Below are 21,352 nucleotides of genomic sequence, written 5' to 3'. Positions count from 1 at the left end.
GGATTGGGAAAGCCATGCTGTTTGCTGCTCTTGGCACTGCTCCCTGCTTTCACAATGTCAAAGTTAGAACCGCCTTTATATGCACTTTCCATTTTTTTTTCCACAGTAGCTGTTGCCAGCAAGCTGTAAACTACCGTATATCACTCAGATTTAAGAACCTAAACTTTAAAACAAATTAAACTCTTGTTGACATTGTAGTAAAAATCAGAATCGAACTGAACAGCTCAGTAAAATTGCACTTCAATTATTTTATGGATTTAAGATTGTTTTCTAGGATTCCCAGACTCCCAATACAGCAAAGTTATTTCCTCTTGGCAGATGTCTGGAAAAAAAAATTCATTGAATGGATAAAATCATGTGGCAGACACCAGGTTGAAGCCTAAAGGGAGGAAATGGTGTCTCCCCAGCACCTGTAAATATTTGCTCTGTGTCTTGACCAGGAGAGCCTTTCATCCATGCTTTGAAAAAAATTTTCAAGGTTTTCATTTTATGAGTTTTGAAGGAAATAGAATTTTCATCTGTCAAAACCCAGTTTCAAACTAGGTGTTTGTGTGGGTTTGAACGAGAATGGCAAAGGCAGATCTGACCCACCCTTTAGAACCACATCCGATTGCAGGTAAATGCATGCAGCACACCAGTGGTCCGAGTCCCCGGCCTCTGCTTATCTTTCATTTTCCTACTTAGCAGCTAGTGTTGGGTATTCTTTTTATAATTCTCTCTTTTTTTTTTCCTATTCTGTAAAATGGAAACAAGGGTTTCCATCTGATTAATTGCCAGGTTTCCATTCTTTTTAATGTTTCCTCTGAAAACAATTCGGAATGAAAGTATTTCAGAAATGTGTGTAGATGGAAGTTACAGGAGATAATAATTTGTTTCATGGAACTATGTTTTACAAAAGGTGTGGTGCACCAGAAGGGCTGTTGTGTGGAGCAAACAACAATCCATTTGTGTGGCCTTTCATCAAAACCTTTGTTGCACTTTTTTCTTTTATCTCATCGGTGGAATGTCCTTGATGTTCCCAAATCTCCAGATAAGCGCTTGGTTCACATGGTCTTCAGCAAGAGCTGACCCTTGCTGGATTGCTCTTGTTGCAAGGATGCTTCTGAAGAGAGAGCCAGATGTTGCACATCTGCATGCCCACAGCTAGGTCCTGTGGTCTGCATGTCCTGGCTCAGCTCCCCAGGGAGCAGGGACCTGCCTGCCCCTTCAAGCAATGTGTAGTTGTGTGGATTTTCCAAAGCTGCTGTGTTAGCCTCCATGCATTTACCTCCTGCTCTGAATTAGCTGATTTGACCTGACTGAATCTCATGAAAGCAACCAGTTTTCTTCATTGAAGCATTATTAAATTTTTAAAGCTCCTCTTGAATTACTGTTAAAGTTCTTCCACTCATTTTGTTGCCTGGAGCACCTCTCAAAAGTACAGGCCAACTCCTCCTGGAGTTTGGATGTGCTGTGAGATCGCAGTCTGGGCCATGGAAGCACCCTGTCATTTCTCAGCTATTGAGAAGAAAGGGTTTTGAAATCCAGCTCCTCAAAATGAGGTAGAAAAGAAGCCTGTTGCACATTGCAAGTAGCTGTTTGGAAAGTGTAATGCAACCATTTTGAATAAAATTTCAGGTCCTTAAGTGTGTTTGAGAGATGAGTGTTGCACACCTGCTCTCAAGTGCCTTTTTCCTAGTTCTCTAGTGCTGGCTGCAGGTTTACAGTGCTTTGTTCTCGGGGCAGAATAAATTTCCTCTCTAGTGGGGGGCACTGAGCATCAGCAGGGTTCTTGTGTCAAGCACAAGGGGGAAGATTTTGTCTTCCCTGGGAGCCCAGCTGTGATTCTTGCTGAATTCTTGCAACTGCATGTGGTGATTTTACTGTTGACATTGCTCTGTCAGTCCAGCCAGAGCTTGAGCCATTCTGCAGCTAGGCACAGCATGTGGGAGAGGAGAAAAGAGGAAAAGACATTTTGTCATGTTTGCAGCTCTGTCACACTGGGACCGCGTACAAATAAGAGTATTCTTCCAGCTGCTGTTATCTGAGATACTTGCTGGAGGTGGTTTTAGCATCCAAGGAGTACTGGAATCCAGGAACAGTCTGGGTGCAGTTTTCACAGCCACGTCTCCACACTAGGGACAGCATCCACTAACACCCTGGGGGTTTCCACATCATGGCCCGAGCTGCACTGGTATATCTCCAGTGCAAGTCTGCTTAAATCAGCCCTTGGATCAGAGCTTCACAGCCAAACTGGATGGGGGGTTCATTATGAAAAGATCTGTCCCTAGTTAGGGTGGTACAAAGCCAAAGCATGAGTGTCATTGAGCACTGCCAGTGCTCTTGTCCAAGGAGCCATGACAAAGACAACATGCACTCCTCTTTGAGGTGCAGTGTTCTCCAGGAACAGATGCTGCCGTGGTTGAAATGAAATCCTGTGGCATTACTTACAGCTCACATTATGGTGGTGACCAGGTCATCATGCCAAAAGCAAATTTATTGCGTGACAGCTTTTTATTGTATCCATTTTTTTGCCGTCTCATTGCAACTACCAGTTCAGATTGCCAGAGCCAGCCAGGTTCTTGCCCCCTGCTGAAGATTAGCAGCTGTGTTCCATTGCCTAAGGATTTCCCCCAGCTAGCATGACCTTTCCCAGCCTAGTCCCCAGCAGGCTCATAGGTGGATTTCTTTTCCCTTATCAAACACACAAAAATTTTATTAGACCCACCCAGCCTTTCTCTTCCATTCAGCAGCATGTGGCCACTCACTGAGTCACTTCATGGTCATCCTTTTATCTGACTGAGCAAAACCCCTGTGGATTAGGGGTTACCAAACAAGGCTCAGCCTTCACACGGGCAAGGCACAGATGTGTCCCCGCAGTGGCCACCACATTGGTTATGGCCTGCACGGCATCCTCCTGTTGTCACTGCCCAGATGCCCTCTTTGCTGGGTGATGTGAATAATGGCTTTGATCTTTTATGTTTGGCATGCACTTCTCTGATGAAAAGGGCTATAAAGGAATGAGGTGGTGGTGATGGTGATGATGGTAGGACAAGCTGGGTTGATTAGAAGAAAAAAAAATAAAAAAAGACAACCAAACACTTCTTGCTCAGAAAAAGATCATATAGACCGTGTTTTAATTTATCTCCAGGACACTTCCATTCTTGAGACTATGTTGCTCCTGCTCAAGTCCATTAGATTTTGAGGCTGGTTGAGTGGAAGAAGAGTGAAGTCTCTTGGCCATTTTCTACCCATGGAAAGAAAAGGGCACTCAGCAAATACTGCTATGTGACCTAAAGTGTTTCTTTCTTGCCTCCATTTATTGTTTCTTTGCTTTACTTGCTATGCCCAGATGCACACAAGCTGTTTTTTTATGAACAGCAGTGCAAGGTGGCTCATTTTGGAGGATTCCAGAGGATCACTATGGGCCACACTATTATTACATAAAGTCAATTAAAGAGCATACATGCACATCCCATTGATTTGATTTAGAACTAATGAAAGCTTCAGTAATGTGCAATTACAAGAAACTTAATGACCCCTTTATATTGAATGCAACTTCTGTGGCACCTAATATGCTTTGATGAATTGCTCATTATGTGCAATGTTAGAAAAGCTTCTAAAAAGATTAATAATTGTATAATCGATAGAGAAATTCAGTTTTCTTTTACTTTTTTTAAACTCTGAAATCAGTAAACCACAGAGATTATGGACCTTTTCTTGCTCCATTTTTTCCTCCTGTACCCCCAGAATTATTTTTTCTCTAAAGCTAACCTGTCACTTTTCCAGCACGCTGAGTAAAGCCCTTTCTTGTGTTATGTAGAAAGGTCTGGCCTGATGGCCATGTGAGGTCTGAAGGGTTGGTGTCAGCTGCCCACAGAAAAGCTGGATGCCTGCACATGGGATGCTCCTTTGGCAGGGCATGAAGTCTGAGTCGCAGCCTTCAGCATCAGGTTCAGAGCTCTGTGACACGGTCCAGTACCACCCCCCTCTCCCATTCACAGCTGGTGAACCTTAGAACCTGCCAGCCCTTGGGGCCACCAGGTGGGCTTTATCCTCGCTTTTCTAACCATAGGATACCTTGAGACCCTCATGTCACAAGTGTTATCTATGCTTCAGTTGCCAGCTAGTTGTGAGGTACAGCAAACCTTTGGAGATGGGATTAGGAAAATAAGAGTAAAAAGACAAAAATGAAGTTTCATTTTGGTGACATTCAGAATTTAGCAATGCCAGAGATGCCTGGAGGCTAGAAAAATAGGCAAATACAGAATTGTTTAAAATTTCTTTCGATTTTGAATCTAGTCTTGTCATGCTTCAGGGTGTGAATCATGAGTTCTAAATGCTGGGATCTGACAGTCCTGTTTCACTGTTGGGCACTAGATTGAAAAGGAGAACTCTTCACCAAGATCAATTTGCATTACTGCATTGCTCGTGACAAGCAAATTCCTGTTGTCTCTGGCAAAGGGGTCCGTGGTCTTCCTTTCTCCTTCCAGACTGGCACCCGCAAAGCTTCCAGCAGCGCTGGCCTCAGGTTCTGGCCGCCTTAGGTAACATTTGTGTAGTGTATCTGTCGCACGGAAATTTTGTGTAAAACATAAAATATGTCTGTTTTGTTTCCCTTACAGATACTCTTAGGAACGTAAACACATCATTTTGGTTAAAATGTGGTTTATTTGTTCATTGCCCAGCCTTGCCCTCACACGTGTGCGTATGTGTGTGTCAGATGAAGCTTGCATCATACCGGGGCAGATCCTGCAGCCTCTGCACAGCCCAAATGCCTGTCTCCCCAGGCAAGGTTGGCCTCAGTGAGGGCAAACTGAAATTCCTCTTGAGTCTCTGATTCTTTGGTAAAAAGGACAAATTAGATTGAGTGCAGCCATCCTCAGACTAAGAGTAAAAACAAGCTGAAGTTTAGACTCCAGTGTTTTGGAAATCACTGCAGCTCTGCTGATCCTTAAGCTAATTTCCAGCAGCCGGGGAGTTCATCCCTAAGTGTTTGCAGAGCAAGAGACGCAGGGCGTTTCCAGGGCTGCATATGGGAGGGAAAAAAAACCTGAAACCCAGAAATTTTGGTGCGATAGGATGGGACTCATTTAGTCTGGGCACCTATTCAAGAGCCCCAGTTAAATTGCTGCCGCACAGTGCTGTCATCACACCAGAAGGAACCTTTCCCATTAGCCCTCCGCAGCGCAACCACCCTGCAGACTTGGAGTTGTTAAACTAAAGAAGGCAGAGGGAAGAGCAGGTAGGAGATGGCTCCGTGGTAATGGCTGTCATGCACAACAATGCCTTCCATCATGCCAAGCTGATGCTCTTATGGGAGGATCATGTTTTATTTAAACCTGCTGCTTGTTGTCACTCACTTGCTCCACTGCCCTATTCTCTGTCTCCAAAAATAGCATGCCCTGTGGTAGTGGCTTATTATGATTAAACAGATAAAAATAAGTTTAAGGTTTAAACACATCCAGGACACCTGAGGTAATACAAGATCTGACTTCTTTGTGGAACGTGTGAAGTTATATTTTCCACTGCTTCACAAGACTTGTTTTGTTTGGTTTTTAATTCAGTAAGGTTTCATGTGATCTATAGTTTTGGATTACAGTCTGGCACCTCAGGAATTTATATCACTGTTTTTTGATGTTTTGCCTCACTCACAGAACAATGCTTACTAGCTTTGAAAAAATACTTTCTGTAAGAAAAACCAGTTTTTTTCTGTGATTTGAGTAACAATTATATGTTGTTTGTTGCAGTTTTTGTCTGTCAAAAAGTAGTGATGCTTATTAGTTGTGAGGAAATAGGTACCCTGATAAAAACTGGAGAATTTTAGTCATGGGATGGTTTATACTAGGAGCTTAATTTTTTTTAGTCACTGTACATGCATCTATATTTAGCCATTTTTCTCTTAAAATAAAATCTCTACATGGAGATAAGAAAAAAAAATTTCCTCCTGTATTTTGGCTTCCTCTGCATTCATTTGCAACTTTGAATTCCTCTTCAGTGATTCTAATATGTGGCATTTATCTAAAAGAAGGGCGTACAAGAGCACAGAAGCCTGATGGAGCAAGATATGGCATCACTCCTGGTGGAAAAAGTTCGAGGGCAATAATTATAGGCAGCAAAGTGAATGTCATACTACAAAGCATTACTACAGGTAGCATGGTGTAGGAATCAAACTCATAGTCACTCCAGAGCTATGTGTCCCCAGCTCTCTTCCTGTGCTGAATAGTGACAGCAGAAATTCAGAGCACTTGTGGGTGCATCCACGCTGTGAAATGAGCTGTGTGGAGAGATTCCTGACCTGAGTGTCACTGTAATTGTACGCATGTGAGGCTTGACCTGAGCTAGTGAGTTCTGCCAGGAGGCAAAAACAATGAGCCAAACCAAAGCAGTTTTGCTTTCAGGACTGCTGCTTGTTTCTGGAGGTGGCTCAGACCTTGCACAGAGCTTCTGGAGGCTGTGACACAGAAGCTGTGCAATCTGACCAGCATCAAACACCATCCAAATAAGGTGTCCAGTCATGGCATCGTACTGCTTGGGCAGCTACAGCCATCAGAAAGATGAAGTGTTATTGTCCGGACACGGCACTATCAGAGTGTGATTTACCACAGGTTTTCCACACACGTAGCTTGAAAGGTGCAGCTGGTATTACTTGTGTTTTCTATGTCATGTGAACCAGTCAGAGCCGGCTGTGTTGGTTCATTTTCATCAAGAGAGCGTTTATGGCATCTCAGCCTCTTGTCTTCAGTTCTGCTCCATGTTAGTGGCAGTGGTCCCCCGCAGACACAGGTGGACATGAAGTAATGAATAAAGGTTGTGGATAGAAACTTCATGTGACCCTGCATGCCTGGATGTCTTGGAACATGCCATGTGGCACTTTCTATTGATGAGGAAACCAAAAACCAACCTGAAGGAGTTGAGTTGATGCCATTGCTATTTACAGGGCAACGGGGGCATGTGAATCACAAGTTGTCAGCTCAGTGCAAAGCATCTAAGTGTCCTTTTGCCTAAACTCTTACCTTACCTCTCTGAGAATCAAAAAAGAGTGAGGTGAACCTCCCTTTTGAAATAGAAGAGTGCATTATAGAAGGCCACAACAGTAGATAAAACCTTACTCAGTCTCCTTCTACAGGCCTTTCTGGGCTCATGCTGACATGGATTGAAGTCATGGGAACATTGGTCTTTGGCTTCCACATGTGTGACAAGACAGCAACTTCACCTAGCCAGAAACCTGAGATTTAATGTTTCTGCTTGCAATGTGAAAAGGAATGGGATATGTTTTCAAACTGATACCATTCACTCACAAAACTGTAGACTCAGCTTTTCATAATTGTGAGCTTGACCATGACTCTCAGCTTACTTCCCATTTGTTCAGACTCTTGGGGGATATTCACCTTTAGGAATATGAAGTCTTGTATACTCTCTTATTTGTATCCCCAAAAACTCCCCAGTTGGGGAAACCCTGTGCATTTGCCCTGTCCTAACTCCCTGCACCACCGACCTTGCAGCTTCTTTGTTCTGAGCAGGATCAGTGTCTGAGCTGGAAGGCAGAACTGTGTCTCTGAATAATAGGGGTTTTATTAAAACAGAAGGCCACATTGTTATCCACAATAGTAGTCTGCAAGGAAAGCAGAAATCTGCAGAAATTCAAAGTCTTGCCAGTTGATGGAATCCATGTACAGCCACCAAATGTTAAAAATACTGCATTTCCTATGAAGTTCACATCTATATATGGAACCCACATTTGTACAGATATATCTGGTTGTCCCGTTCCGTGCAGGAACCCAAACTGGTGCATCGGTAAGACACTGATTTTGCTAATTAGTAAAGCAGAAATTTCCATTGCAAGGGCATTTCAAAGCAAAATTAAATATAAGAGGAAAAAAACTCCTTATTAAACTAAAATGTGGGGTAACAGCTCACCACATCCTGCTAATGTGGCATCTGCTGTTTAGCAAAGGAAAGGTTCCTCTTTCAGAAGCCTTGACAGGTAGAGAGGTCACGTGTTACCTGCATTTCTCAGCGTTATTATTTTTTGACTTTTCTGTCAGTGGAAAAGCTGAACATGACAATGGAAAATATCAGTTGAGAGAAGGCATTGTGGGGAACTGTAGGTGTTAGCTATGAAAGCGACAGTGGCCTCCCCACCAAAGCCAGCAGAAAAACAGTGAAAAAAAATCTGATGACAAAGGCACTGTAAATCATAGTACTCAGCTGTTTGGTCTGATAGGGATCAACCTGGTGCTTAAGGGAAGTGCTGTGCTACTCTAGGCACTGAGGGTTAAACATCTTGCATGCTATCCCAGATCTGCTGCTAAGATGTATGTAGGGCCGGCAACAAGCTGGGTAATCATTTGTGTCTCATCTGTCCTGCTTATAAAATGAGTCTTTGTTAGTACTCAGGTCATGTTGTTTTAAAAATTAGTGTAAAACCATTGGAACCTTTCTTTGAAGAATGTTGTGCTTATTCAAAACCCAGCGACTCCTGGAATGGTACTGCAGACATGGATGGATGTGTATCCAAGAAGCTGAGGAATCAAAGACCAGCATTTGCTTTAGGAATGAAACTCAAACCTGGGCCAAAATACTGATTGCACTGAATATTGCTGTTCTGTGGAACATGCACAATCCTCCTGTAATAGTAGCAGGTTTGTGAGTCAAAACTTAAGCATTCAAGACTGTAACCAGCTGATTCTCCTTGATTATATAATAAATATATTGTTACAAATGTGAGAGCCGAGAGAAAAGTGTCAATTACTTTATCTGCATATCAGATTTTGCCTCTCTGGGAAGTTCTGCAGTAGTCCTACAGGACCAAGTGGAGCTCTGAGGATACCAAAGTGATAGATGGCAAAGGAGATGGTGAACAGGGAACAGTCAGCTCATTTACTTGAAACATGAATTAAATTTACAAGAAACAAATTTAAAACAGGAAAAAACCCCAAACTTTTTCCACTCTCACATATGTACACCATGGAACTCACTGCTACAAGAAACCGTGAAGGCCAAAACAGGTTCAGAAGGTTACTAGAAAACTTAATGGAAGAAAGTTCATCAAAGTCCATTAGAAGCAAGGGTGCAGACCTCTGGCACTGTGGCAGCAGCTCAGTGGCCACAGCCACAGGCACAGACTTTCCCAGGATTTTCCTGGGGAAGGCTGTGAGAAAGCTCAGAGAAAATAATGAGAAATGTGTTATGGAGATTTGTTTACCAAAGGGTGATTTTTTTAATTGGACACTGGATGGTGTTTGGATGGATTGACCAATTAGGTCAAAGCTGTATCAGACTGTCTGTAAGGGTCATGAGCTTCTTAGTAAATACAGTAGAGTATGAGATAGAGAATGAAGCAATGGATCAGCCTTCTGCAATCACGGAGTCAGTGCTAATTATTACCCAGCTGAGGGCCTGCAGAGACAGCTCACAAAGTTCTCCAGCAGAGCAAAGATGAACTAGAGACAGCCTCAGTGGAGGTGTGCTGGTTCTTATGCTCCTTCCCAAAGAACTGACAGTAGTGGTGGTTGTAACACTGGTATGGATGGACACACAGGATACTTCAGCAGAACCATATTTTAGTAACAGAGGTTTGATTTGCTGTTGGGAAGGACAGTCTTGGGTCAGCCTACAACAAGAATATTGATGTTTTCTTGCCAAATGAAAGAAAAATCTGTTTGGGGTCAAGAAAAACGTTCCAAGATACTCCATTTGATGCAAAATAAAATATTTCCTAGCATGCAACAGAAATGTTAACATGTTTTGGAGTATTAAAAGGAAGTAAATTTTCCAGAAATCATAAAAAATGTGGAGAGTCCTCATGGGAGTGCTGGACCATGCAGTTGAGGGTAGCGGGGATCATCCTTCTAGCAAACCCAGCACATTTCACCTGCACTTGCCTCCTGGTTTTCCCCCATTTCTTCCCACCAGAGGGTTTTCCTTGCAGCCTCAGGTGTCTGGGTGGGCAGTGAGGGAAAGCCCGCTCGAATCACACTTCCCCTTTCATCTCTGCTAGCTGGCTGCTGCTGCAAGGTCAGCTGTGCTGCCACATATTCCCCCACCTCAGCCTTTTGCATGCACCCTTGTCCCTCTCTGCAGGTTTTTTCCTCTGCATTGTTGGGAATATTTTGCATTTTTGACACTGCAGTGGGTCTTTACAAACAGCAAGTGAAACAGCAAGTGAAATAGTGAAATAAAATGAGCTGTATCTGAGCCATGCTGTCCACAGACAACTGTGGAGGAGAGAGATGTTGAGCGTCCTCTTGGTGGTCTTGGCCCTCGTTGGTTGTGATCTGCTGGCAATGGATGCATTTGGGTTGAGGTTCCCAAGTCTGTCTCCCAAGTCTGTGGTGACAGTCTAGTGACTGTTGTTGAACAGCTGCCAGATGTTGTTGCATGAGGACACCAGGCTTACTCATCAAGGTAGCAGAAGTCCACCTCTCTTAAGAAAGTAATATAAAATAAAAACAAGCAATAAACTGTTGTGAGTCAGTAAGAGAATATGAGTGATTTCAGCTGCGGACAAATTGATTTGGGTGCTGAGAGATGGAGAGAGTGTGACTCAAGGAGCACTGTGGTCTCATGGCCTGAGCCAAAGCAGGTGGGCTCCCAGCTGAAAGGAAAAGTTGTGTCATATCTGGAGTAAGACATGTCCTGCAGCGCTCAAGTGACAGAGGATCAGCTGAAGGGACCTGGAGGGACTGGAAGGGGCAGCCTCTTGAGAGTCTAAGCTGGTTTTGGAGTTGGACCTTCGGCTCATGTCATCAAGTTGCTTCCAAAATACCTTTGCTACATACCTTTAATAGGGGAAAGCATGAGCTGGCAGGCTGAGGCTGTTGCTTTTGAAAGTTTTACTGAAAGAAGCAAGAGTAACTCAGCAAGTGCTACAGCATTAGTCAGAGAGATTTGAGATGCCTTGGTGCTAATCCTGACTGAGATGGGGAGGCCCTTCACGTTTCAACCTCCCTGTCCCCATGAAATGCCAGTGATGTTTATGTTTACCTTTTACAGAAGCACTGTGAATATTCATTATTTGATGTTTCTAAGCAGTAACTAACTGTACAAAGAGTGAGGATAGCCCTGACTAGTGTCTTAATTTTATTTGATTTAAGAGAAGCTTTGAGAGAAAGTTAGCAAAACTATGATGCTGCCTGGCCGGTAGGAGGATTTGTTTTCACTGTCACATAAAATACAAAAGTGTTGCTGTGTGGTTTTGCTGCAGACCTGAGAATGCCTTGAGAAGTTTATCACAGAAGCGATCTTTACAAAAGCATCGTGGCAGAATTCCACAGAAGTTGAATGCTGTTTGCACTCAAGGCAGCGACTCAGTCCCTAAAGCTCTCTGGAGTCTGGCCATGTGTAAATGGGGCTGCACTTCTGGTTGGGGTTGGATGCGTACAGAGCAGCCTTTGCCTCAGTGCAGGGCTTGCCACTTGAATTTGTTTCTGCTCTTTGGTAATATTAAAGATGAACTCCACAGCACTCTCAAGGGGAAGACCTGCTTTGTCTTTTCACAGCTCATTTCCATAGTTCTTAGTTTGCTGCTGTAAATAGACAGTTACAAATGCAACTGATATTTCCTCTCTGAAGTATGGCGTGTGTATCCATTGGTAGAATTGGTTTTGATGGCCAGGACCTGTGACACAAATCCTGACTGATTCATGTGCTGCAATTACTAAGTGGGCAATAGGTCTGCAGGAAAAAAAAAAAAAAAAAAAAAAAAAAAGCCATAAAAACCAACACCAAACCCCCAACTAATTGCTTCAGGAAGCTGGTTTTACACAGGCTTGGTCTTTTCCAGTAAACACACGAAGTTATCTGGATTACTGTGAAGAGCAGCCCGCAAGGAAAGGAAAATGCAGGCTTTTCCGTGGTGCTTCCATGACGTGGGCACTTGTTTCCCAGTCCTGGCATGTTAGAGAAGCTCAGAAGCAGTGATAGTCCTGTTGATGGCATTTTGTCTATCTCCATGTAAATCAGGTGGTGGCAGTTGCTGTAGGGAGGTGGAGTGGAAATAAAAGGGATGTTGTGTCGATGACCTTTGCCAGGTTCAGTCATTTCCTGTCCATCTGCCAAAAATCACATGGACATAATTGGAGTGTGGGAAACTGTATTGCTTGATGATCTTCAGGGGAGGGGGAAAAGAAAGAAAGAAGACTTGTGAATAAAGAAAACAACTCTTTATCAGTGGAGATGCAGTCTGGCTGGCTGATGCTGAGATAGCAGACCTTGTTTATTCTCTCCTCTGACTCTTGCCTGGAGTTTTTTTAACTTGTTTGTTCCTCTCATTTGTTTGTGTGGATAGAAGTAAAGAGTGCATGTCCACATGCATTGATCACCACTATGGGAGGGTATATATTTAAACATGTTACCAGCTCTAGGGAATGGGCAAGCATGCAGCAGCTTCCTCTCTTGTTTTTTTTTTTTTCCTTAATGTCAACCCACAGTGGAAAAAATCAGCATGTAAAGTTTTATTCTATCTAGGCATTGCAGCTGCACATATCCAGGTTCAGAGACTGGCAGCCTTCTGCCACCAGTACCTACCATGGCTAACATACTTTCCAAGCAGCTCTTTTTGTGGAAGGAGTAGATTATTCTAGGATCTCCTGTGGTCCTCCTGGCTTTGCATTTCTGAGGCAGTTCTAGAGGAAATGAAATGTTTTATCTGTAACCAATTTGAAATGTTAAGTATGTTTGATGCAATCAAAGATCCAGGACGCTGCTGGTTTTGTGATGCCTGGTTTTACACAGTATTTAGCATGTTAATAACCTTGGTTAATCCTGCTGGGTTTGCACTGTGATCAGCCTGTACAAGCTACCTGGTGATGTCACACTTACTGTTCAGAGTTGTACTGGAGCTCTCAAGGAATGAGTGCGAGTTCGGGGGTTTGTGCACTGAGGACAACTGCCTGCAGCAGCAGGATACTAACTGATTCCTTTTCTTGTCTTCTTTCTTTGCAGTAAATGAAATTATAAGGAATGACCTTTCCAGTACCAATGTCCACTCATAGCTTTCAGTGTGGGCTGGTATGAAATCCACACTTTTGACTTGGCTGGCACATCACCTCAAGTCAGGAGAAACCGAATGAACTGAAGACATTGCCTGGTACCACTCTGATCTTCCAACTTAATGAATGTCAGGAACTGAAGATTTACCTCTTGCTTACAGAGAAGTAGCTCCTCAACTTCAACTGATGAAACAGAAAATCATCTCAAAAGAGAAATTAAGGAGTATGCTCCAAGATGGCGCATTTCATGGGACAAAACTCGGAAACTCAGCAAAATCTGAGCGCTTCTTCCCGTTGCTGATCCTTTTGGCATGGCACCCCTGGAATACAGCCCTGGAAGTGCCTTATTTTACCAGGTTGTGGCATCAGGGCATTTTTAATAAGCTTTGAATTTCTTACCATTAAAAGTGTTGGTAGGTGCAGAAACTCTAGAGCTTGAATTCTGGAGAATGATACTGGAAAAAAGCATAGGACTCTGCAGCAGAGTAGGGAGAGCAATCGCAACTCCAGTAAGACACCTTAATGAATTCCAGAATTTCCTCAGCTTTTCCTCTGCTGTAATGTACAGCCTATTGCCTTATTCTCAGTGCATTTCAAAAGCCTCCTGATTCATCATCATCTCAGCTTTCTTTTTGCATATCGCCTTCATTACCTTCATTACGTGCTAATGAATCATAGGGTTGGTAGTAGTAGCATGGTAAGATTCTGATTTTGATCCAGCTTCTGTCATAGCACAAGTGAGTTGAATAGCACAAAATAAAAAAGGTTGATGGACAAAAAATTGAAATCTATCTTTTACACGATAGATGAATGTGTATGCATGTACATACATACTAGTATATATGCATATATTTATATATGACAAATAATATAGATGATTGCCTAGTAAGGGCACTGAATTTAGCAATAATTTCAATTTCTGAGAATGCATTTCAAATCCACAGCAAATATTTCAGCTACTTCTTTTGAGGGTTTGTTGCACCTAAAGCAGGTATGCATTTTCTTTCCTCATGCAGTTAAGCAAGCACTTTAGATAGGCAAGAAGGATGCATATAAGATACATGTTATTTACCAAATGTCAGAATATGAGTTGTAGTAACTGTAAATACCATTATGGAAGAGTGTAAAATATTTGTATTGTTATAATATTATTATTCCGCAGAAGCCTTATAACTCTGTGCTACGTGTATGGAAAAGGATGTTACCAAAAACCCACCTTGGTTTCACATGCGGCGCTGTATAGTGTGTTTTCAGATTAGCTAACGTTCCTGGACTCACAGGTAGGCATGTAGTGTAGCCTTCAACATTGTATTTTTTACAATCAACAGCTTATTATATAACTAGCAACGACCTATTACTTCACATAACCAAAAAAAAATTTAAAAAATAAAAACAAAACTAAAATAAAATAGCATGACTAAATTAAAAATGTTTAACATTAATATTGTGCCTTAGGAATCTGTGCCCCCTCCTGGAAACACATCCTAACTACACCTCCGAACTGGGGTGGCTCCTTAACCCCGATGCAATGAAGACTGAACAGGTTTCACAAAAAGGTGAAATCTAACTAAGTGTTTTAAAACATTCTTCTGTATAATTATGTCTTACTTTCTTAAGGGAAAAAAAAATGAAAGCCATATTTGTCACATTTGCACATTACTGTGAAGACATGAGAATATAATATGGCTCTATGTACATAATATGCTGTTACCGGTCCTTAAACAGTCTGTTATTCCTCACCTGTTTAATCCCAATTATTTACCCTGTATTTAGCCTTGTAGACATTGCATGAAACGTTTCTTATAGACTGCCATATGAAAAGTTAAAAAGCTCGACAAATGTCAGCTTGACTTGTAGCTAGAAAATAGAATTAATAAAGCAAAGTGTTTTGCTGGAAGCTAGTCTTAGAGTGGTTCATTTTATGTTATCTTGAAAAATCTTATTTTCTCATATAAAATAACATTTTTAAATTATATACATATATCTCTCCATCTCTTCTATATGAAGCTGCTTGCATCCTGCTAATATAACCATCTTATTATGTCTCTTGTTAAAGTCTCTTGTCAACAGACTCCTCTTCATGTCCCCACTGCATTTAAAGACATGGCTCCCAAGAAGAGGAAATTATATATTATATAGTCCTCAGATTTTATTCTCTCATTATTTCAGAAATGTCAATAAACTGTGCATGGAGGAATCTCTGATTATGCCAAAGTATTTTTTTATTTATATACTAAATATCTTGAGTGAGGCTTTAACCGTGCAGGACAATGCACACATACACACAGAGGCACTTTTCAGCAGTAATTTTAGCAAAGTTTTCGAATGTATGGTTTGGTTATGTTGCAGCTCCTTCATTCTGATTTTTATTTTCCTCTTTAAGCTATTTTGGGGGGGGGAAAAACCACCCCAACCTGTTACGTTTAAGCCTGGATAATGGAAGATTATGCATCTGTTGTATATGTATTCATAAAATAAAAACGAAAGCAGAAATATTTCCTGTATGAGACTGCTATCTTGTTTCTGTACATGTGTTACGGTTGTTGCTGTCAGTTTAGGAAAATCATTTTCATCAACCTTTTTGAAAACAAAGCAAAACAAAAAAGCCACAATGCTCTGAACTTGGAGCGTAGGTATGTTCAAAAATAGGTGCGTTCAAAAATACCTTTGCCATGGATGATTCTGACTATTCAAAAGAGCCCTTTGGCTGAGTTTGAAGTGGTGAAACAAGCTACCTTATTGATCACGCAACAAAGTACTTGGCATCTGTGTGCATTGCTTGGACAACAGATTCTTTTGCCCTTCCTGGAACCATTTCTGAAACGCCTGGGTTGCTAAGGGTAGGCTTAGGATCTGTGGCCTTCAGTGCAGTACATAGCAGAGACATTTTTGTTAGGCTGAGGGCTTTGGTAGCCCTCAGGAGAAGGGATGGCCATGGGCTGGCAGGGGGGGATCTCTGGCCACCAGCTGCCTATGGTGTGATTGATGGATCTGCTCTGTATGATGGGTCCTAGCCCCGAACCTCCCCACTGCTCTGCCCCAGGGTGTCAGCTTAGTCAAAGCTGGGCTGAACACAGCTCTGGGCTTCTATCAGCTCATCAGGTGGTGCCTCTGTATGTACCAACATCTGACACCTGATGGGCCATGAAATGCTGAGAAAACCTCAGCTGCTTCAATTTTTCAGCACCAAAGGCAAGTTTTAAATTATACATGATGCCTACCACAGTAGTCTGGTTCTACATAAGCACTTAAAAACCATTCAAAAATTCCTCGAGGAGAAGGAGACACAAATATGCATTGAAGTCTTTGTTGAAAGATCTTTCTCTGCCTTGGGTTTCTCTTTCTGTAAGTATGATGTGTCAGTCCCTGCTTAGTCCATCACACCTGGCTTCCATGGGGCTGGTACCCAAGCCCTGGCCATTTAAAGAGAGGCAGATGCTCCAAGCCCATCAAAACCCAGATAGGGCCTAGCTCTTCAGGGATCAGTCAAAGAACTCTTTCTCTGCTTCCCAGTCTGGAGGGTGGAAACGGTGATATTTATGCCTCATGGACAGCATGAGCTGTATTGTTGGTGAGGTTCCTGGAAAAAGGAAAATACTGAAAATTCAGTCACAAATTCTCCTGGAGACCATGACATTTTGTATCCCAGCAAAATGTCACAAACTGAATTCACTCAAGCAATGTACTTTAGTCATTGTATTACCTGGCTTCCTGTGAGCTTCCTTTCCCTCCCTTTTCCACACATCCTTCACGCAGAGCACAACAGACCCAAGCACAGCTACATTAACCTTATCTTGACCAGACTTCTCCAGGCAAAAATAGCCTTCAGCAAACTCCTAACTGACTACTTTCATTCATAACCAAAGCAGAAGGTAAATCCCACACATCCATCTGGTACTGTTTGACTAAATAGCCTTGCTGGAGTCATGCCTTTGAGATTTTCCTTTCCAGCTGAAAATGGCAAATTTCGAGGAGTTAAGTTTCTTGGACAGAGTTGTACTGCCTTGAAGCTAAGCTTTCCTTCAGCATGTGTATAATTTTATTGCGTTCATCACTGTAAATCAATTGAATTTGTCTCAGTAAAAATAAAACAAAATCCCCCTCATCAAGTACATTACAGAGGAGTGTTAAGGTCAATGGCATAAAATTGTGTTAGTTTCTGTAGCTCTTTTTCAAACATGGAGTCTAATTTTATGTCATAAGCACTGATTAGATTGTTCATCAAACTAAATTGAGTCCTCTGTTCTCCACCTTTGCACACACTTGCACAATATGGAGGTCAAACTCTTGCCTGTTTTAGTTTGCCCATACAATTTCCTCTTTCTCAACAAGTTAATATTTTTCTTCTTTGCACTTCTTTCTAAAAAAATAAAAATATTTGGATTCGCTTCAAGTAGCCATATAATTTGTTCTGAGCAGATCAATTACAGATCCTCAAACTGTTGGCTTTAATTTCAGGTCATCCTTGAATCCAAAACTGGCTTTTTTTTGGCCTAAGAGACCGTCTTTTTGTACTGTGCAGACTTGTAGAGCTTTAACAGTTCAAACGGTTGGGTTTTCAGGATTTAAGACAACTGGTAGTGTACCTGGAACTTGCCATCACCCATGGGCACATTAGCAGCTGTCATTTAAACTGAAAAGTTGCTGACTGTAGTGCTTCCTTAGCTATTTTCAGGGACAGATAACCCACAAGCCACTCTTTGCAGATGCGGAAAATTCATTTTCAGTCATTTTAGGAAATCCCTTTTTTTTCAGCTTGGTAAAAGAGTTTCCAAAGATGCCATCAGTGTCGGTTTCCAGCATCTCTTCTGAATTAGTTGCAGCTCCTGCACCCACTCAGCTCCTGTACCCATACTGTTTCCAGTGCTGCTGATGGAGAGCTTTGGGGTCCAGAGTAACAAAGGAAGCCCTGGCAGTGGGTGCTGCTGTCAGAGCTGCAAAACCTCCAAGAGCACACATGCTGTGGGGTCCCAAAACTCGGTGTGATGGTGTTCCCATCCAGGCAAGGGACATTCTTTTAACTGTAAAACCTGGGAATTTTCTGGTCTGGTTTGTTTTGGTTTTTAATAGGAAAAATTACATTTCCTCCAACATGAAATCATTTGCTCTACTTACTTTTTTGGGGTCTTTTTTTCTTTAATTTTCTACTTAGAAAATACAAACCACATATTATTTTGGATCTGGTTGATCCAGACTGCACCTTCTTTCCCACTCTCTCCCCTCCAAATCTCTGGGATGGGCTGCTTTCCCAGACAACAGCTCCCCTTCCACCCAAGCAGAGCCGCACAGGCCTCACATGTACACTGCCTCTGCCCAATTTCTTGAACAGTATCTCTGCAGGAAACTCCTCATGAATCTTTCCTGCCTCTCTGGACCCTTTCCAGGGCTCCTGCCTGGGCCAAGCTGATCCAGCTCTCATCCTCATGGCAATCTTTTTTGGTTTTTTGGGTTTTGTTTTTTTTTTGTTTGGTTGGTTTTTTTTGGTTTTTTTTTTTTTTTTTTGTTTGTTTGGTTTTTTTTTTTTTTTTTAACACAGGTTTCTCGTACATTGTATTTTACAAAAAATATCAGCCCTGGTCAGATGACAACACTAAATGAAGCCCATGCCTTTTGGTGGATATAATGAGTTACTCTTATGCTTTCCCCCCACCCCACACACGGAGAGCAGCTCCTCTGGTGCTGAGCCGCCGTGCCCCGCCGGCACATGGCGATGGCTGCAGCAGCAAGCCTCTGGAGAAGGCAGCAGGGCCGCAGCTTTCCCACCCGGCGCCGCCAGCCAGGCTGGGAGGGGAGACCCACCGCAGCACAGCCCGTGGGGCTCGGCGTGGGCCGGCAGCAGCCACAGCTCAGCGCACCTGCAGAAACAAACGCGGTGCCAGCGCGCCCCTGGGACACCGGGCTGGCCAGAGCCATGAAAGGGGGGCGATGGTGGCTTCCCCGCCCAGCAGCAGGGGGCACATGGGAGAAGGGGCTCCAGGGCCGAGGCTGAGCGGCAGAGGCGATGCGTGGGAAGGAGGGAGAACAAACTACCGAACTTGCAGGATGAGTCTGCAGAGGTGGGTGTATGAAAACTCATCTATTTTCTTTAACTTTCCAACCGAGCAGTGTGGTCTGGGCAGAGGAGGTGTGGATGGGGGGAACCCCAGCACTCTTTCCCTGCCCCTCCTTGCCTTCAAGAGCAAAGTTCTTTCATCAGAAAGTGCCCGTGGGAGAAGGTAGCACTGGGGTTTTTCAGGTCTGCTCTGGTGCAACCCCTCCCATGACTGGTGACCCCAGCCACACAAATGTAAACTAAGCATCTACACAAACACTCAGACCCATGTAGGAGTTTCTGGTTGGGCTTTCCCTGCAGTGCACATTGCCACTGACACTTCAGAAATCCAGTTTCAACAGAGGCAAGTGAGATCAGAAAACTCTCACTCACCAATTAGAAAGTCAGTAATTTCAGGGTTTAATCCATATAATGTGAGGGGGTGTGGTGGAGGGATGAGACAACACTTTTAGAGCTGCTCCTCTCAAGCACTCCATGCCCTCTGAAGCACAGCAGCAAAGCACCTGGCTCGTCCCAGGGCCACCCTCAAGGCAGGTGACTGCTTGAACCTCACTGTTATTAGGAGGAAGTTCTTTGCTGTGAGCCTGGTGAGGCACTGGCACAGGCTGCCCAGAGAAGCTGTGGATGCCCCATCCAGGGAAGTGTTCAAGGCCAGGTGGGATGAGGCGCTGAGCAACCTGGGGTAGTGGAGTTTGTGACTAGATGGGCTTTATGGTCCCTTTCAAGCCAAACCGTTCTATGATTCTATGATTCAATAGCAGCACTCCTCTTTCTTCAATGTAAGCTGGCAGGCACCAGAGACCTTTGGCAATGTTTGTGGGCACTGGGTGCCAGGGCATCTGTAGCAGCTTGCAGAGGGGGATGCTGCCTTTAGCAGACCAACCCCTTGGTATTGCTGCCAGTGACCAAGAGGGCCAGGACCACTGCATTAGCAGGATGTGTCTGTGAAGCCGGTTGTCCTGTAGTAAAGAGTATCATAAAGGCTTAGATCCAGCAAAAAATGTTTAGTCTACCCCACCCTTTCTAAAATATGTGTGTGTATCAAACAGTAATTAAAGAAATAAAACTTGGTGCTAAAAATAATATTGGGAAATTTTTGTTATATTTGTGGTTCCATCTCATTCCATACACGAGAACTGTATGAGCTTTATAGGTCTGAGGAGTTATTGATTGACAAATAATGTTAAATAATTTCTTATATAACACACCGTTTAAGGAGCTGCTGAGCTGCTTAAAACATTTTTGTGGCTAAAGGATGTGCATTTTTGGTGACTCAAGTGCACAGTCTGAGCTCTAAAACAGTGGTCAAGCCCAGGAACAGCGCATCACTCATCGCTGCTACCTACTGCTCCAGTGGTTGACCCCAAACCCCCCATTTCCTTTCCTCACAGCTGGATTGAGAAGTGTGGGATAACGGAGGCTGCACGTGTGGCTGCTGACGCATTTCACTCCCCATGCAGATTACAGCCTGGTTCTGCAGGGTGTCACTTCCACTGGCCAGCCAGCCATGCTGGCTGATGGTAAACACAGAAAGGCCATTTCTTTCAAGGCAGATATGTATCGGTTTAATGTGTCTGAACTGCTCAGCTTGAACGGAAAGTCACTGAGGCAGCCTGGCCCTGGGGTTTGTGCTTTACATAAAGCTGGTACTTTATCCAGACTATCACAGCTGCTTCTGCCAGCCCTCCCCAGTCTGAGGGCAGTTTTCAGAAGAGAAGAGGGTACCTATGCTTGCATCCTAGTGCTGCGGACCTCTTCTGCCACTGGCCCGCTCAAACACACAGCTGATGCTACTGAGCTTTTTCAGAACTGGTGTGGACCCAGCAGCTGGCATGGTACTTGGTCAAAGCCCTTTGGGATCTTTTGATTCAAGAAATCAAGATTTTAGCCTTCCTGGGCTTTTTCCATGCTCAAGAGGGCTGACTGCACATAAAAACCTCTCATTTGCTAGACCCAGTGAGTCACACAACGCAGCACCATGCTATGTGAAGGCTCTGAATACCTCTGTTTCTTGCATTTTTTGTGCTTCACAGCCATGCTTCATAACCATGATGAGGAATGAATTTAATCCTCTGTGGTCACACATGCAGTTAATCTGGACCGGTTGTCAGCTGGAAGATAAAGCCAGTCAGTGCCTGGGGTTCCTCTCTCCTCCCATCTTCTCCCAGCGCGGCTGCCTGGAGCTTGGCAGGCGGACGCCCTTTGGCAAGGCCCCACAGCCAAGTTTCCCCTGCTCGCTGGCTGTGCTGTCAGCACGTGGCGTGCTGTGCCTGCATCCCAGTGAGCTCCTGAGCATCCAGCTGCCCCTGGATGCAGGGCAGCCTCG

At 43.5% G+C, this 21,352-nt stretch overlaps 1 protein-coding gene across 4 annotated transcripts in view; it reads left to right on the top strand.

Moving 5' to 3' along the window:
• Positions 1-15,469, top strand: part of NFATC1 (nuclear factor of activated T cells 1) — a 110,432-nt gene extending 94,963 nt beyond the window's left edge. For all 4 annotated transcript variants that reach the window (XM_063159523.1, XM_063159552.1, XM_063159537.1 and 1 more), the window contains one exon: positions 12,928-15,469. In XM_063159523.1, the coding sequence (XP_063015593.1) occupies positions 12,928-12,977 (50 nt within the window). In that variant the 3' untranslated portion in view covers positions 12,978-15,469. The remainder of the gene's footprint in view (positions 1-12,927) is intronic.
• The last annotated feature ends 5,883 nt before the right edge of the window (positions 15,470-21,352 follow it).

The sequence above is a fragment of the Melospiza melodia genome, chromosome 1, assembly GCF_035770615.1.
Source record: "Melospiza melodia melodia isolate bMelMel2 chromosome 1, bMelMel2.pri, whole genome shotgun sequence".
In the NCBI taxonomy this organism is placed as follows: domain Eukaryota; kingdom Metazoa; phylum Chordata; class Aves; order Passeriformes; family Passerellidae; genus Melospiza; species Melospiza melodia.
This window is presented reverse-complemented; position numbering and strand designations above follow the sequence as displayed.